We start from the raw sequence: 18,348 nt of genomic DNA, 5'->3' as shown, positions 1-18,348 counted from the left end.
GTCCTACAAAAACCACTTCTGCCTTTCCCTGCAAATCATCACCAACTTCTTTCTTCTTCCGCTCCATCGTCTTCCTATTTCCCTTTTTTACTCCCATAGTTTTCAAGTAAGTTCCTTTCGTTATTCTTTAGTCTCACTAGTTATTATTATTACTATATATATATATATATATATATTCACTATTTGATATTATTATTTTCGTATGTTTTCCTTTTTTTTCTATTTATACGTATGTGTAATTTTACTCATGTTTTTCAACCAATTGTTCGAATTTCTTTTCGGTTTAAGTCAATTTTCGCCATTATTTCAGATTTTGCTCATTTATATGCCAAAAGATCGAGAAGAAAACTTTGTGATGGAACCCTAGCAAGTTTTGAGTTTTGATTAAAGATGGGGAGAGGAAAGATCGCCATTCGAAGGATTGACAATACGACTAGCCGGCAAGTGACTTTTTCCAAGAGAAGAAGTGGGTTGCTGAAGAAAGCTAGAGAACTGTCCATTCTCTGTGATGCAGAAGTTGGATTGATTGTGTTCTCTTGCACTGGCAAGCTTTATGACTATGCAAATACCAGGTATGAATATGATCAACTTGTTGTCTCTTCCTTTCGTTTTATTTCATTGAGTGATATCAAAATCCACAACTTTGTGTGCTTTACTATTAGTTACCTGATTTTTTTTTTTGGTAGAAATTTCTTATTTTCGGTGAATAGTTAATCAAGTATAAATACACACACGATGATTGTGATTCTCATATACTTCGTGCAAGGTTGGTGTGCTTCTACTTGCATTCTGTATATTAATCTACGAACTTAGGTATAAGATTAAAGTCAAGGACTATTATGTTGGTATTTGAAACTTTCTAGGAAAACCTCAAATGATAAGACGTGGGGATACATTGTCAGGGAAATTTATCAATAATATAGTACTAGAACTCATGAATACGGAAATGCAAAACCTTTTGCTTTGTTACTCTTCATGCGGTGATTAAATTTACTATAAATTGGATGTAAAAGTTTTCGTAATATTTATAACTTGAAAAATTCATGAAAATATGTTCTTACGGATAAATGAGCTGCATTTGGTATTGCAATCCATTCTTCTACCTACCTGTATTTTTTTTTTGGGAATATTCCATCGATTTATTTCTTCGCGATTAGTTTGATTCGAGACGGGTCCAGTATTAAGGTTTTAAACCCTTTCTGAAGGTGATGGTAGATGATCAAACACATGCTCTCACCCTCATCTACTCAACTCATACGTGCCAACTGAGCTAGCATCATTTGTTACCTACCTGTATTTAAACCCGAGTTTCCTATGACATTTTGCTCTTTCTCTATCTTCGTATGGCTCATGTTCAAAAATCTAGTATTTGCTAGGTTTACAGTTTACAACTTATTTATTGTGTGATAGTGTTCTTGAGCTAGATTTGGGTGTCAATGGTCACACCCGTTCAAAGATACAAATCCAAATTCACAAGAAGTTAACAAGTTGGAGAGCTTAAGTTATTTACGTATAAAACTGCATCCTCTATCTTCTCTCACCGAGAAGAGATTTTTGTCAACATATATATGCATGGTTCATACTTGAATTGAAACAGACATTTAATTTGATAAATAACATCTATGGTCGAATCTAAACTTAAAAATATCAAATCAGCCACTAATTCTAATTGATTCGACACACAATTTTTGAGGAGTTGATCATTAAGGAATTCAGTTATCGAGTTAGTTGCGAGTTGTTAGGTTTGGTTATAAAGCAGCATTGCTCATGCCGCTTTATATATCCCCTTTTATCATTGAATCAAAGTAACAGTAACATACTCTTCGTTCTGTTCAACTTTCAGTCTTCTCTGTCTCTATCTTTATGCTTCTCTTCACAAACTTACACCATGTGTGTATAAAAATGATTCCGCTGAATGTTATCTTATATATAGTACTGCATAAAAATTTGCGAACTCCCTCATATTTTCTCACCATTACATTGAAACAATAATTTTATTATTTACAAAAACTGAAAGAGTGGTTTTCAAGACAATAATTATTTAATATGTCATTAATTATGCTCCATCACAACAAAGGCAAAAATCTCAAATGTGCTTATTGTGGCTTTTTGTAACTCTGAGCTGGACTATATTTTATTCTTCACCTACTTCCTCAAATCTCAAGGGTCTAGCGTAATGGTTTGACCATCGTTCTTAATGGGCTGTTTGTTACAAGGAAACTAAAAATAATCTCGGCAAACTTTTTTTTCCATCATTCTATTTTATACATCATATTTCTAAATGAAAATATCATCTTATACATGGTATTTTTATTTTCCCATAGCATCAGTAAAATTAATTCAACATTCTCGAAAAAAATTTGGCCTATCAAACACCTTTTCGTAATTTATTTGGAAAAAAAAATTTCTCATCATATTTCTAAAAATCTTTTTTCCATGTAAAAAAAAAATATCTCCTCTACCAAACGCCCCCTAAAGGTGTAGGTATTTCTGAAGCCTTCATATTGTTTTTCTATTAAATTGCCATATTGGAACCACATAATTATCAGCACTACTTATTTCACTGCAAATTACAATTTTATTGTCATTTTCCTCATCCTGGGAACAATCACCTCTCATCACTCCTCTCTTCATTCGTTTAGTTTCATAAGACAATCATGATATTCTACTTCACTTGCCTCACATATATGTCCTCCATTGTGGAATGCTCCAGTGGTTCTTGAACTTCACCATCTTCATAATCATCATCCAAGAGGAGATATATATAAAACTATTATTGTAGCCTCATCTAACAGTTTAAGTTTTTGGGTTGAATTAGTTCTTTACATGGTATCAGAGTCTCGGTATCACGGGTTCGATTCTCACCACCCCTATTTTCTCTTGTGAAATTTCTTAGCACGAGTAAGTGGACATGTATATTGTCCACCCTTCAAGCCCAATAGGCTCTTGTGAAAGAGGGCATGTTAGAGAAATATAAAATCATTAATGTAACCTCACCCAACAACTTAAACTTTTGGATTGAATTGATTCTTTACATAAGCTATTAGGTGAGGCTATATTAATGGTTTTATACTTCTCTAACACGTCCTCTCACCTGAGAGCCCACTGGGCTTGAAGAGTGGAATATGCATTAGGGCCAACCTACCTATGCTAAGAAATTCCACAAGAGAAAGTGGGGGTGGTAAGGATTGAACCCGTGACATCGAGGCTCTAATACCATGCAAAGAACCAATTCAATCTAAAAGCTTAAGCTGTTGGATGAGGCTACAATAATGATTTTATATATCTCTGATACGCCTTATCACACGAGAGCCCATTGAGCTTGAAGGATGGATGATGCATCAGGCTCAACCTACCTGTGCTAAGAAACTCCTCAAGACTTAATTAATTATTAATTAAATAGGGGTGGTGCGGATCAAATTACCATGACACTGAGGTTCTGATACCATGTAAAGAACCACTTCAACCCAAAACCTTAAGACGTTGGGTGAGAGCCATTTTAATGATTTATATTATTCTCTAACACACCCCCTCCCGCAAGAGCCTTAGGATTTGAAGCGTGGATATTGCATAGGCCTATTTTTTTCTTTTTAGTTTACCTTATGCTTATTTAATTTCTTAAGTGAGGGCTAGGGGTGTTCGCGGTCTGGATTGGATCGATTTTGGAAGCAAAAATCATCTGATCCAATCCCTTTGGTTTGATCATGTAATCATCCATTCGGTTTGAATTTTTTTTAAAATTTGATCCGATCCAATCCAATTTTTTTCGGTTTAGATTGGATCGATTTTCAGTTTTTTTAAAATCCTAAAATTTGTTTCATGATTATTGTGCAAATAACATCTTTTGTATATATTGACTTTGTAAATCTTTTTTTTTTTTTTGAAATGCAAAAACATTAGTAAATGATAATATAGTTTTTTTTTTTGAAATGAGATATGAAGCTCTACACAGATGAAATTTTGTTGATGAGATGTTACTAGGATTTTTCTTTGGTTTAGTTAATAGGATAATGGGTCTTGGGTTTAGAAATTTATAGGCTATGATTGGGGAAAGACCCAAGTAGGTCGAGGAAAATTAATATATTAGATCGATTTGGATTGGATCAGTTTTCATCAATCAATCCGAAAACTGATCCAATCCAATTAAAATTTGCGGGTTTTTTTCGATTTTTGATTTTTCGGTTTCGTTTTATTCAGTCATCTTTCGATTCGGTCATCGCGGTTTGAATCGATTGATGAACACCCCTAGTGAGGGCGGTGAGGATCGAACCCATGACCTTGTGGTCAAGGAAGCTCTAATATCATGTAAATAACCAATTCAACCCAAAAGCTTAAGAAGTTAAGTGAGACTACATTAATGGTTTTATACTTCTCTAACATGTCCCATAACACGAGAGCCAATTGGGCTTGAAGGTGAAATATGCATCAGGCGCAGCCTACCTGTACTAAGAAATTCCACAAGAGAAAGTGGGGGACAGTGAAGATCGAACCCGTGACATCGAGGCTCTGATACCATGTAAACAACCAATTCAATCCAAAAGGTTAAGTTGTTAGGTGAGGCTACATTAATGCTTTTATACTTCTCTAACAAATTTCACTATCTTCATAATCATCATCACATTCAACATATTGCTACGGATTTTCATGCTCTTGTTCTCCACCCAATTCAACAAAATCTAAATTATCAACAAGCATCATTAGTACCAAAATGCCAAAAGGATGGAATTGGAATCTCAATTTTCATCCCAATATTCTAAAAAAGATGAATTCTTCACAAAACTTACTCCCCGATTTTGTCCTTGGTTCATAATCATAAAAAGATTGACATTGTCCTCCTCATTATTCGTTACGTTCTTCAATTTCACTCCTTCAAATTGAGCACTTAAATTTGTCTGTGCAAGCTGTCACTCCAAATCTTAAAATAATTCATGGATAATTTGTCGCTCGAAATCATATATCTGTCATCTTTCTTTGCGTATAGATAAGTCGTCATTCCAAATCTTGAACCTTTTTCTATGCGCTTCAACTTTTTATATCTGTCTTTATTATGTGATAGTCGGTCTTCTTCAAGAACAAATCCACCATCCCCACCACCACAACTCCTACGTCCCAGATCAGCACAATTTCATTCATCTTTTAGTTAAAGACAACCAAGTACTCTGGTACCAAATAATGTGGAACGCACAAAAAAATGATAAAAAAAATTATAATTGATAAAACCATTATTTTCAAATCAATTATCAAAACAATAGAAAATTCAACAGCCAACAAAAAAATGATTAAAACGAAAAATTATAAATATAAAGGATAAAACCATTATTTTCAAATCAATTATCAAAACAATAGAAAATTCAACAACTAACTATTAGATTCTTAAATTCTTTTATATAGTGTTAAATAATCGTAAAATGCATTTAAAATAAAAAATGAAAAATCATTATTCCTACTAAAAAATAAAATAAAAAGATAAAAAAAAGCCCATATAAACCAACTCTAAATGCACTATTCTCCCTCATTTTTCTTTTTTATGATTTCTCATTGCCGATTCTCACTTCCACCACAACTCATGATTAATCATTAGAAGTGTTCATATCCAAAATAAATTCGTATAAATTGAAAAAATAACCGTATATAAAAAAAAAACAAAAATTGAAAAATAACAAGAAAGTCAAAGACTAAATAAGATTGATTAAATTTGTTTCTGTTTTATTTTCTTTTGTAAAAAATTATGTAAAGAACCAATTCAACTAAAAAGATTAAAATATTAGGTGCGAGTCTTTTTAATTATTTATATTTTACTCTAACATGCTCTCTCACAAGAGAGCCCATTAGACTTAAAAGATGGATGATGGATCAGGCCTAGCATACATGTGCTAAGAAATTCCACACAAAAAATGAGGGGTAGCGAGGATCGATCCTGAGGTTCTGATACCATTTCAACCCAAAAATTTAAACTTTCGGAAAAGGCACATTAATATTTTTTTATATATTTCTAACAAAACAATTGGTTTGATTCAGTGTTTTGGTTTCCGTTTATAAAACCGAACTGTTGGAACATAAACTGAAAAGTTCCTGAAATAAAAGATAGAAGATATTAAATCGTTAGCACTGCATGTTTTATATACATATCGTTAGCAATGAAAAATCACAAAAGCTACTAATTTAAATACACATTCTGTCAATTATTAATGTCGCAAACTTATGTAACCTTTTAAGGAGTTATATTTCTAACTATCTCACTGTGAATGTAAAACTAAACGGCAAAAGTTTTTTTTATCCAATCTAGTTTAATCCGGTTGGGACACAGTGGGACTTATATTGGGAGCGGCTCTCCAACATTATTTTTGTTATTCCCAAGACTGGAGCTCAAGATATCTGATTACTATATGGCCAATTAACTCCTTACGTTTCATTATAAACACTTCTTTTATTATCTAAAATTTTAAATTATAGTTATGTTTCGATTTTAATATATTTGGAAAATATCTTTTTTTATTTAAAGCTCTTTGACATAGCTTTTGATTATAAACTATTTTGATCATAACATAAAATTATCTAAACACACACTCAACAAAAAAATAGGGCAAATTACATTAAATCACCTTCTATTTAGGGTCATTTTTTAAAAAAAATGACTCTACACTTTCAATTCAAACAATTGACCTTCTTCCACTATCAAACCATAACAATTAAACATATTTAATAAATTTAAGACAAAAATATCCTTAAAAATATCCTTATACCTAGGGTTGTTCACAGCCTGGATTGAATTGGTTTTAAAGCAAAAATTATCTAATCCAATTCCATTCGGTTTGAACATTTAATCATCTGAATGATTTGGAATTTTTTTTTTAAATCTGATTCAATCTAATCCAATTTTATTCGGTTTGGATTGGATTGATTTTCAGTTTTTTAAAAAGCCAAAAATTTCAGTTATACAAATCACTAACTATATTAAAATAAAGTCATTCAAAGTTACAAAACACTGAAAAATTCAAGTCTTCAAACTATAACAAGTTTGAGACTCATGAAGAGTTAAAATAAATTAATAAACAATAAAAAACTAAAACAAGATAGTTTGCTATCCATAATATCCAAGATTCCAAGTCACTATCTTTCGAAAATAATAAATACATAATATATTGGATCAATTTGAATTAGATCGATTTTTCACCAACCAAACGAAAAATCGAACCAATCTATTTAAAATATGTGGGTTTTTTTTTATTTTTGATTTTTCAGTTATTTGTTATTCATTTTTTGGTCCGGTCTCCACAATTTGGATTTGTTAATGAACACTCTACTTATACCCATCAATCCTAATACCAACCCCAATTGCTCTAAACCATAGTTTGCCATCATAGTCATTGTCTTTGTTGTGATGTCAATCCCTCTTCTCCACCTTCAGCATTTCCCCAGAGCTTCTCCACACACACCTTTGTCAATCACCTCTCTTGCAACACCCTCTCAATTTGCAGTAGCAAGAAGCACCCACAAGGCCTTATCCTAATAACAACTTCAAGTTCCTCAAGGATGATGAAGAAGACATCGATTGGAGGACCAGACTACCGCACACAGAAAACTCTGGTGACTGGACAACCGTGAAGCAGCCTTTGGTCTGGATGACGCACTTATGGATCAAGAATGCTGCGTTAGCCGATGGCTGTCGGAGATTGGTGCCAACGATTATTGGTGATGGTGGACGAGAAGGGTATTTTTGTCTTATGATTACTAAATATGTTTAATTGTTCTATTTTAATAGTATGAGAGGGTAAATTGTTCAGATTGAAAGTGTAGGGTGGTCTTTTAAAAATTACCTAATTACAATATGGTTTTATAAAATTTAGCCTAAAAAATATGCTCTTATTTTTGTCAAGAGTTTAAATATAATTATTGATAGAATAAAATTTTATAGAATACAATATCCACTTGTGCTTTGAATGATAGAATTGTATTGATTAAAGTTGCCTTACTCTGGATTTATAAAAAGATATTTTTCTGACTCATTAATATGGACTTCTACATTTCTGGCAGCATGAAATCTGTTATTGAGCGTTATAACAAGTTAAAAGAGGACCATCATCAGCTAAGGAATCTTGCTTCAGAAGTCAAGGTAACATAGCCCATGCATGTACCACTCCTCCATTTGTTTTCAAGCTCTCCTGCATTTAGTTATATACACAGACTAGAGATTCATGATTTCTATAGTTTTGCATGCATTGGTATAAGTGAGGAAGGAGTTTTATTCAGAATTCAAGATGGAGACAGAGAGAGAGAGAGAGAATGTCTATAGAGAGGAGGGAAGAGATAATAAGAACGACAACAAAAAGAAACAATAAACAATTAAAAAGAATATCTTGGTTAATTTTCTTCCAAAGGATATCTAATACATATACTAAATTATTGTTTTATATAACAAATAATAAAGCACCAGTTGAATACTAATAAAGTGTTATATATAGTTATTTCTTTTAGTTTGATAAGGAAGAAATACGTAAAATATTTATTCATATTTTATTCTCCATATCTTTGTATATGTGATATAAGGCTATAAATATTCAAGACTCGACTATTATCTTATATGAAAAAAATAAATTGAAATAATGATTATTATAGGCAAAGAAAGAAAGAAAAATAATAATAAGTACAAAGAAAAATGCAAGTAAGTTGTAAGTTAGAAGAGGGATGAAGAGGAAGAGAGTTGAGTGGCTGCCTTATGGTTGTATGTTCGGCCAAGCCTCTCTATTGGGTTCTTAAAATGATGAACTCAATAAGTCATGGTCGAATCATGACTCCTTCCTTCCTGTAAAATGAAATCAAATTCAATAACTAGTAGTCATCTAGTTTTAAATTTAAATTTTAAGACTACTTCTAGAAACTAGGATTTGACTTGTAGGATAAGGACTTATCTTAATCTCATTAAGATAAGAATGAAATCTAAACAATTTAAATTCTAAACTTTTGAACATTTAAGATTCGAAGCAATTCAAATTTTAAACAATTGATAAGATATCTATCTTATCCTTATTCTATTCAAATTGAAATTAAGATCAGGATTTAATCCTTATTTAATTCAAACTTGATTAATAATCGATCCAATCAAGTGTATGGACTAGCCCTTTTCCATGTCCCTGTAGAATAACAAGCTAGTGCCTCCTAAGCCAAGCTAGTTTTCACCTATTAGGCTCAGGCCCATGTGTTCATAACACATGGCCCACTTAATTAACACTTGTATGATCCTATCACATAGGATCTATACTATACTCTTATAGGCTAAAACCATATCTTAGTCCAAGCCAACAAAAATGATATAGATATGTGACCCATTAGGCCTAAATAGCCATTAACATGAATAAGCTTGGGCACAATAAACTCTTTGGGCCCAACTCATTTAATGACCATATATACAAAGTACTAGCAATACTTTGTGACCCCAGAGCTAAATGAACGATCAAGTGATAAACCTTTCTCGTAGGGTTATCGTGTCAATCCATCCCTTCATCTCGTTATCCACCTCTCGGTCAAGAGTAAGGATATCGTTTCAATTCTCGAGTGATCGGAAGAAAGCTTTTTCAGAACTAGTAGTTTTATTCAATAAACTCTATGAGTAGATCCATGGACTCCTTCATAATCCCTTTACCATTCGTGGATTCTCGAGTTTAATAGAAGTCATCTGAGTCCTACTGGTCTCTTGTGGATAACCTATCTCTTAAAGAGATGATGAATCTTATTGGCTTGTCTATTTATACTCAAGCCCTCAGGCCATATCCAAGATTACGTTGTGCTCCCCATGTTTTAGGTAGATAGAGTTATACAATCAAAGTATAACCCTTAGTCATAGTAATTTATGACAACCTCAAGTTTAAAGATGATTCAAACTACTATACATGTTGCAAGGATTCCTTGTGGAGTCTCTTTGTGAGTCAGTTCAGTGTGATTTGTTCCAATATCAAATCCACCCACATGACTGCATCCATGAGGTCCATACCTTACATCACATGTAAGTAGCTGATGTCGTACTAGTCGAATCCAATCAACCAATGCACTTTCTTGGTGACCCTCGACTAGGAACAGTTTTTAGCTAATGATCAAATAGTGTACTTGAGTCCTCATGATCATGATCTCATCATAGATCCTTAAGATATGCCTTCATCATTCCAAGGGCCTTTATCCGTAAAATAGTTGTAATAAGAAATGAATAGAGACATATAAAATAGATAAAGTAAATGCTCTAAATTATTATTCATGAAATATGACAAAGTACATGGTGTCATCTAACTCTCAAATTGTCACTAGGAAGCCAATACTAACAAAGCATGTATGTTTCCCTATCAATATCTCCATTAGAAAATACATTATTGACATGCATTTGTTGTAGGGACCATGTTGGAGGCTTATCAAACCATCCATGGGTAGTAGCCGTGGCTAATATAACTCAAAAAGTACAAGTTTAGCAATGAAAGCATAAGTATCATGATAACCTATTTCGAACTAATGGCCTTTTTTCCTTGTGAGTGAGGGACCAATGATCAAGTACGTTTGTGAGATAAAAACTTGTATCTCCCTTTGCTTGGAATTTCTTTATTACTTGTTTTCCATGGTCTTGGTAAAAGGTGAGGGTTTATTTTGAAGGCTACAAAAATAAAAATAAAATGTATGAAGAATTAAAGCTATGAAAGAAAAAATAATTATTTAATGGGTTTGGGATGATATTACATGGAGAAGATGATTGCTTCAGGCAACAAAGGCAAGCATAACAATACAGGTAAAGAGGGGGGGGGGGGGGGGGGGGTTTCAATTGCATTGATGTTGAGAAATTTAAGTGTGGCAAGTAAGTTGTGATGTGGTGAGCTAGATACAAAAGGTTAAGGTATTGGAGCGAGGTAATTTTGTGTGTGGAAAATGTTTGGTGATACATGACAATGAGATGAATCTAGTGATGAAATAATGCAAGTTTTCTTCTTTCTATACGATTTTGAGAAACCACGGCAAAAATAGTGTTGGAAAATCTACAAGGAGGATCCAAAGTTTAAACTGATACCATAATAAAGTTGCAAGAACCCCGTACAAAAGTTGCATTGCTTTGTAAAATATTAAAAGTTGGGAAAGATTATATTTATTACAATTTTAATTTTACTACTTTTACTATCTCTTTGGTTACCATTGAATCAATTTGAAATCAACGACATTTAATTTTTTTTCTTTTTCAACCGTTGATTTCAAGTTGGTCTAACCGTAACCAAACAAGTGGTAAGAATAGTAAGATCTAGATGGTAGTAAGTATAACCGCTCCCTTAAAAGATATATAAGAAAAAATAATAAAATATTTCACTTATATTTTGTAGGTCCCCTGTCCGTATTTATCGGAGAAAGGAGTCATTAAATTGGGATATGTTGTAGCTATAATTAAAAAAAATTACATAATCACCTAATATTTTTTTTGAGATATTATTTTTAACTGTAACTTTAAAAGAGATTTTAAGATAAAAAATTGACCCAAATACTTTAAAATAACTTTAAAATCTATTAATTAGTTTGTCAAGCAAAAGATTCAAAATACCCACACAAATATGTGGTGATATTACCAGACACCACCACGCAAATCTTATGTTCCTTACCTCGCATTATATATCGTTTATATATATTCTGATATCTGTACTGGCCAGTTTTGGCAGAGAGAATCAGCAAGCTTGAGGGAGCAGCTGCAGAACATGCACGAATGCCACAGGTAAAAAGTTCGTTTTAAATCTCCTAAAAGCAATGTCTCTTAAGAACCACTTCAACTGATCAAAACCTTAAGGTGATACGTGATGTCTTTTTAATACTTCATATTTTTATTCTCTAATACAGTCCCTCACGCAAAAGTTTTTGGGCTTGAAGCGTGAATATGGCACAAGTCCATTTTTGGTCGCCTTGTGCTGCACAAGCTTATTTTTTAGTTTGCCTTGTGCTGCTCTTAATTCTATATGAAAGTGAGGTGGTGAAAATCGAATTCGTAACCTCATGATCACAAAAGCTTTGATACCATGTGATCTGGATAAAATATAGTGTATTTGGTCTGATCACCACATGTTATGTATCATTCACACTTTTCTATCAAATCTTAACTTCTAAATCTGATTTTACAATTTTTTTGTAAAGTTCTCGAATTAGTAAAAGAGGAGGGTGTAAAGAACCTTCGGATACACCACCTCAAAAGTTAGCTCAAAGGGTGGGAGTGTCCAAGACCTTATAAACTCCACATTAGTTGCACATACAACCAATGTAGGACTATATATCTCAACACGCCCCCTCATGCAAGAGCCCTTTAGGCTAGAAGCGTGGAAATTGCACAGGCCATTTTTTGTTTACCTTTTTGTGCTTTTTTTTATTTTAATTCCACTTTTTAAAGCGGGGGAGGGTGAGGCTCTGATACCATGTAAAGAACCTTGGGATACACCTCCCCAAAAGTTAGCTCAAAGGGTGGGAGTGCCCAAAACCTTATAAACTCCACATTAGTTGCACATACAACCAATGTAATACTATATATCTCAACAGAGGGGCAGGGGGTGGGATGGGGGGTGGGTTTACAATGATATGGCATTTTCATGAAGATTTAAAGCACACTTTTTGTAAACTACACAATTAAATAAATCAGAGATCAAAGGTTTACGATTTTGCAAATCCAAAAACTGTACCTTCTGAAACAAAACAAGAACAATGATATTTAGGATAAGAATTTTACTTACAACATTTTTAGTCCTATGACATAATAACCTGTCAGCAATTAACACATCTAAGAATAGGAAGAATAATTCCACTTTTTTTTTAGGAAGTGCAGGCAATTGATGGGTGAAGAACTTTCTGGTTTGGGTATCAAAGAGTTACTAAACCTGGAAAATCAACTCGAGACGAGTTTAAAGGGTGTTCGCATGAAAAAGGTATCATTGTTCAAAGTCAAGGCAAACCAAAGCTCCTCCCTTTAAATTTAAGATGCCATCGCTTTCATGGTACATGCATGATTCTTAGACGATATTTATTTATCTACAGGATCAAATTTTGACTGATGAAATTAAAGAAATACACCTAAAGGTTTCAGGAATCAGGTTTTGTTCCTTCAACAAATCAAAGGTATTTTCACAAATTTCTGACTGATTTCCATTGATGCTGTTGTAGGGAAGCCTCATTCATCAAGAAAATGTAGAACTTCATAAAAAGATAGACCTCATCCGTAAGGAAAATGCAGAATTACAGAAGGTAACCGATCTGAAAACACATTCTATATTTAAGAATATGGCATTCATAGTGTCATAAATATATATAAGCATGTATGACGAAGAAATGCACTTATAATGAAAACGTTTGCACACACGTAAGAAGAAGGAGAGTGTTGAGAATTCAACTGTAACAAGTGGCGGAGCCAGATATAATTTTTAGTCCGTGCCAAACATTAATTTCTAAAAATAATGGCCATTGCCAACTATGAAAAAAGCCATGGAAAAAGCTGTTATTTTCATAGTTCTCTGTTATTTTATTTCCATAGTTCTATAAATAAGAAATTAATCATTTTTTGAAAACAGCCAATGCTAAGACACTTGTTGGTTCTAAAGTGGCTCCACCACTGATGTCACATATATATAAGTTATGAGTAGAATTGTAACTTAATATTTTAAAATTTTGAATTAAGAAATGATGGCTATGTTTGATTGTTGTTTTGAAAAACAGTTTTTTAGTTTTCAGAATAAAAAATCTAAAAAATTTGTTTGGTAAAGCCTGTTTTGTAAAAAATGTTTTGAAAACTATAACTGTTTTATTGTTTTTAGAATCAAATTTAGAGAACATGTCTGGGTTGTTTTAGTTTTTAACTTTCAAAATTAAATAAATATAGAAAACAACTATTTTCATAACTATTTTACAAAACAAAACATTTTTAAGAAAAAAAAAAAACCATAACACAATCAAACAGACTCGATGTCGCGTGGTTTGTTGATTAACCTGTCTATATTGAGAATCTAAAGGTTCGAGTTAATTTATTTATTTCAATTAGACCTAAATAAAAGATGTGCATGGATCTTAGGTTATGGAAGCAAGACGTAAGAAAGAAGAAGATGCAACATCCAATCCTCGATACACTATCAGCTATGGATATGACATACTCACGCCTACGAGTCTCAAGCTAAGCCAGCCATCGCCTCAACACAGTGAACCACCGGCCATAGCAATGAAACTGGGGTATTCCCTCAACCTGATGAAGTTAAATGCTCAGCTTGAGTCTATAATTTTTTATCCTTAATAGCATTATGAACTAATCAGCTAAAGTTTGCACCAGATTACAGCAGCATTAGCAAAAGCTGTTCGATAAATAGGGATGGCTTTCATTTCTCAAAAGCTGCCAACAACTTTACCCAATTGACATGCGTCTATCAGTGGGATCTTGTACTTCATCAACCACGTACACCTCTTCCATTCAACAGTATAATGCTTATGTACATGGTATCAGATTATCTATCAATTATTGACTTACATAGTTGCTAAGAGTGGGACATAATAGTAGCCTTCGTAACTTTTATGCAATAAAGATGATGTCATCATTGTTCCTGATGTTGTTTAATGGAATTCAGAACGCAACCCCCCAGTGCATATAACCTCATTCCTTAACAAGCTATGAACATCGGAAAGAAAACTATGCTGATAAATGTTATTCTTGTGTTTCTCTCTCATTCTCTTCCATTAATTAGTCTTTGAAAAAAAAAAGGGACTGCAGATATCTGCATTTCAAAATCGTACTTGATCCCGATGGTCTTCATTTTTTAGGGAAAAACAACCAATTTTTTTTATTTCTCTCTTAAAAAAAGTCTAAAATAAAAAAGAAGAAGAAGATCAAAAGGAAAATAAAGACAGTTCATAATTCATATATAAGTAAAACACTTCTCAAGATAATACTTAATTTATTCGGGTACGATATTATAACAACCAATTGGGATTACTATCAATATTATTACCAATCAATTTCATCGTTAGATCGATTATGTAAATCCAACGGTTATATTTATTTCTATCTTTGTATGGTCATAATTTCCCATACTTAATGTGAGAGCATTAAATATGAAAAATCATGACCATACAAAGATAAAAATATATATAAAATATTAAATATAAAAAATCATGACCCTATTTTATAAAATTTATTGACTTACATGCATGCGTCTATCAGGGCCCTAATTTATTTCATATAAAAAATTTAGAAGTTTAAGTTTAGTAGTAGTTAAGCAGACTTGGATTCTACAATGGATATAAATAAAATATTTGACATTTTTTCACCATCTAATAAATAACTTTTTAAAAAAAATATTATGTATATCAATCTAATTAACCATCAAATTATGATTATTCATATTATGGGTTTAGTGTGTACTATTTTAAAGGATATAAGCTTATGATTTTTCACCCCTTATAACTATATACTCTGGGGAATATATAGTTATGACCTTTTAACCGACAAGTTTATGAAAAGTTTATAAAGAGAGAGGAAAAAAAGTAATTTTAATATTAATTATAACTATGTATTCTCCAGAGTACTTAATTATGAGGGGGTGAAAGTAAATAAGTTTATATCCTTTAAAAGAAAAATAATTTTCCCTTATATTATTTGTATCATGTCTTGTAAAAATTACATTACAATAAAAATATAATAATGTAATTCTCAATTTTCAAATATTTTAAAAATATATTTTACATTAATATATCGTAATGTGAATCAATGAAGTTCTACATAATTTTGAACTGGTAAATTTTATAAATAAATTTTATACAATATAAACTTTCAATTTTGTGGTGAAATTTGTAGGAAAATTATTTAACAATTTTTTTTCAAAGATCTAAGAGTGATTTTGATTTATATTCCTAAAAAATTCATCCCTCATGTACTTGCCTTTAAGTCTTATATCCATTATTAGTCATTAGTTTTACTAGTATTTAATAATTTTAATTTATTAATCACATAAACTGTTAAATACAAATAGAATCAACAATTAATAATAAATGTGAAACTTATTACAATCACCCTTGTGCACGGTTGATCCTCCTTATATACATGTACGTATATGTATAACACTCATTTTGTGAGTAATGAAAAATGGCAATGGCTAAAACGATGGAAGTACTTCTTATTGCTCAATATTCATATGAAGGAAGGATAAAATGGGATACTGTTGAGTAAAATTTACTACTGTACTGCCATGGGAAAGCAGCAAAGGCCAGACAATAGGTCAAGGTCAACGAGAATTAGAGCTTCTTTGTTTCTCCTTCTAAAGAAAAAAAGTAACTTTTATCTCTTTTTTATTTTAGAAGTCTTTTTTATAAAAATTAAAACTATTTATATTTTTATAAAAATATTTAGTTTTTGAAAAAAAATACTTGACTTTTGACTTCTGCTTTTTTAAAAGTTAAAATTTTAGTTTCTGGAAATATAAAATTTTAACTTTTTTTGTGACTTCTGTTTTTTATAAAAGCAGACATTCAAATGAACTAAAATTGAAAAGTATTTTTGTTTCAACAAAAAAAAAAAGAATTTGAAAAGAAAAAAAAAAATCATCCAAACATGCGCTTATGCCCAAAACGTAACTGGGCAGTGCTTGAAAGTTGAAACCTGACCAAAAGCAGCATTGTAAGCACATAGTTTTACCTCGTACAGACGTGACTGGCCCTCCCGACCTACTACCAGGTGCCAGCAATCAAGGACAACGTTGTCAGAAAATGTAAGGATAGAAGGCAGATAAGACATGTAAGCACACGTACTCATATCTTTCGTACGCTCGCTCACTCGCGTTGAGAACTTTAGATAGTGTGAATACTGACAACAAAATCAAAAAAATAAAGGAAACGTAGTGTGAACACAAGAATCCCATTAATTGTTTAAGGACAAAAAACAAAAAGTTACGGTGTGAACACAAGCAGCCAGCTGATTGTCTAAGGTAACAAAGTTATCTTTCATTGGACACAAAATCTTTATCACGTGGACACAACCAGCCCAAATTAAAGAATTGTTTAGCTTCAAATCATTTCCATAACTAAGTAAAGTAAACAATGTTTCCCTGACTTATTGGACACACCCAAATTAAGTAATTTAAGTTTTAAGAATTTATAGTCAGATTGTCGATAATGGAAAGGAATCATGGGGAAAGACCGTTTGCTTCATTTTTTTTTTTTTTTTCCAAAAACCTAAAAGTAAGAAAAGTAAGCGCCCTCTGTTTTGTTGGAATATCAATGTGTCAATGATCCATAGGCAAATGACACCCTCACTAAACGTCACCGTGGGTTGCAATCTGACTACGACCTGCCTTGGTAATTTTGGGTGTTTTTTTTCTTCTTGGTATCCTATTTTGGGTGTTTTTTATTTCTCAATAACTGTGATTCCTAATATTATAAATTTGAAGCAATTTTAAATATTTTTAAAATAAAGAATATTATTATTTCAAAAGATATAATTTTATATCATTTTAAATTAAATGACCTTTTTGATGTTATTTATTGGTATTTTATATTCTCTCTTCCACAATTTAAAAATGGGTTTGATATTTATCATTTTAAATGACATAAGTTATGTCATTTTAGAAAAGAGATAGACACAAGAAATAGAAATCATGAAAAAGAAAGTGAGTGATTTTTTTTAATTTTAATTTTAATTTTTTTTTTTGTATCTATCTCTTTCCCTTAAATGACATAACTTTATTTCATTTAAAATGATAAACACTTTTTCTTTAAAAAATATAAAAAATCAATAAATATATATAAAAATACGATCATTTCATTTAAAACGATATAAAATTATATCCTTTGAGATGATAAGTATTTTTTTTCCTTTTTAAAATGATAAAAACTTAAATATTTTATATTTTATTTAAAAATATTTTTAATATATTTTTTAAGTAATTATCTTAACATACGACATAAAGTAAAATTTTGTTTATTCATTTTAATAAATTGTGAATGTGAACAACGATTAAACATTTATCTTTTCTAATTACGATTCTGTTTACTGCAGGCACAGGGCCCGAGATAAATTTATGAAAAGCTAATTCAAAAGATGCAGAAACAAACAGCCTATATTATTCTAATACGAGTATTATTTATACATAAATAGTATTGGAAATTCTGAACAAAACAAAACTGGCGAGCTTTCAGTCCTTCAAATCCCATTTTTAGCTGTCCCTATAAAGCATCAAATTGCATCGCATCACAACTTCTTTCTCCTTTTCCTTCTTCGTTTCTTCCTTTTAACTCCCATAATTTTCAAGTAAGTCATTTTCATTATTCTCTTTTTTTTTTCTCTATTTATTCTTATTATTTATATATGTTTTCACTGCTTAT

The 18,348-nt window shown here is 31.6% G+C and overlaps 1 protein-coding gene across 1 annotated transcript; it reads left to right on the top strand.

Moving 5' to 3' along the window:
- The first annotated feature begins 390 nt into the window (after positions 1–390).
- On the top strand, positions 391–14,272 carry LOC133304024 (MADS-box transcription factor 23-like). The gene is made up of 7 exons (XM_061503995.1): positions 391–572; positions 8,035–8,113; positions 11,667–11,728; positions 12,821–12,920; positions 13,030–13,071; positions 13,156–13,236; positions 14,057–14,272. Exons 1-7 carry the CDS (start codon positions 391–393, stop codon positions 14,270–14,272), a joined length of 762 nt encoding a protein of 253 aa, XP_061359979.1.
- Positions 14,273–18,348: the final 4,076 nt, after the last annotated feature.

The sequence above is a fragment of the Gastrolobium bilobum genome, unplaced genomic scaffold (assembly GCF_033153095.1).
Source record: "Gastrolobium bilobum isolate Gb01-03AN ecotype WA unplaced genomic scaffold, APGP_CSIRO_Gbil_v1 utg33132, whole genome shotgun sequence".
In the NCBI taxonomy this organism is placed as follows: domain Eukaryota; kingdom Viridiplantae; phylum Streptophyta; class Magnoliopsida; order Fabales; family Fabaceae; genus Gastrolobium; species Gastrolobium bilobum.
This window is presented reverse-complemented; position numbering and strand designations above follow the sequence as displayed.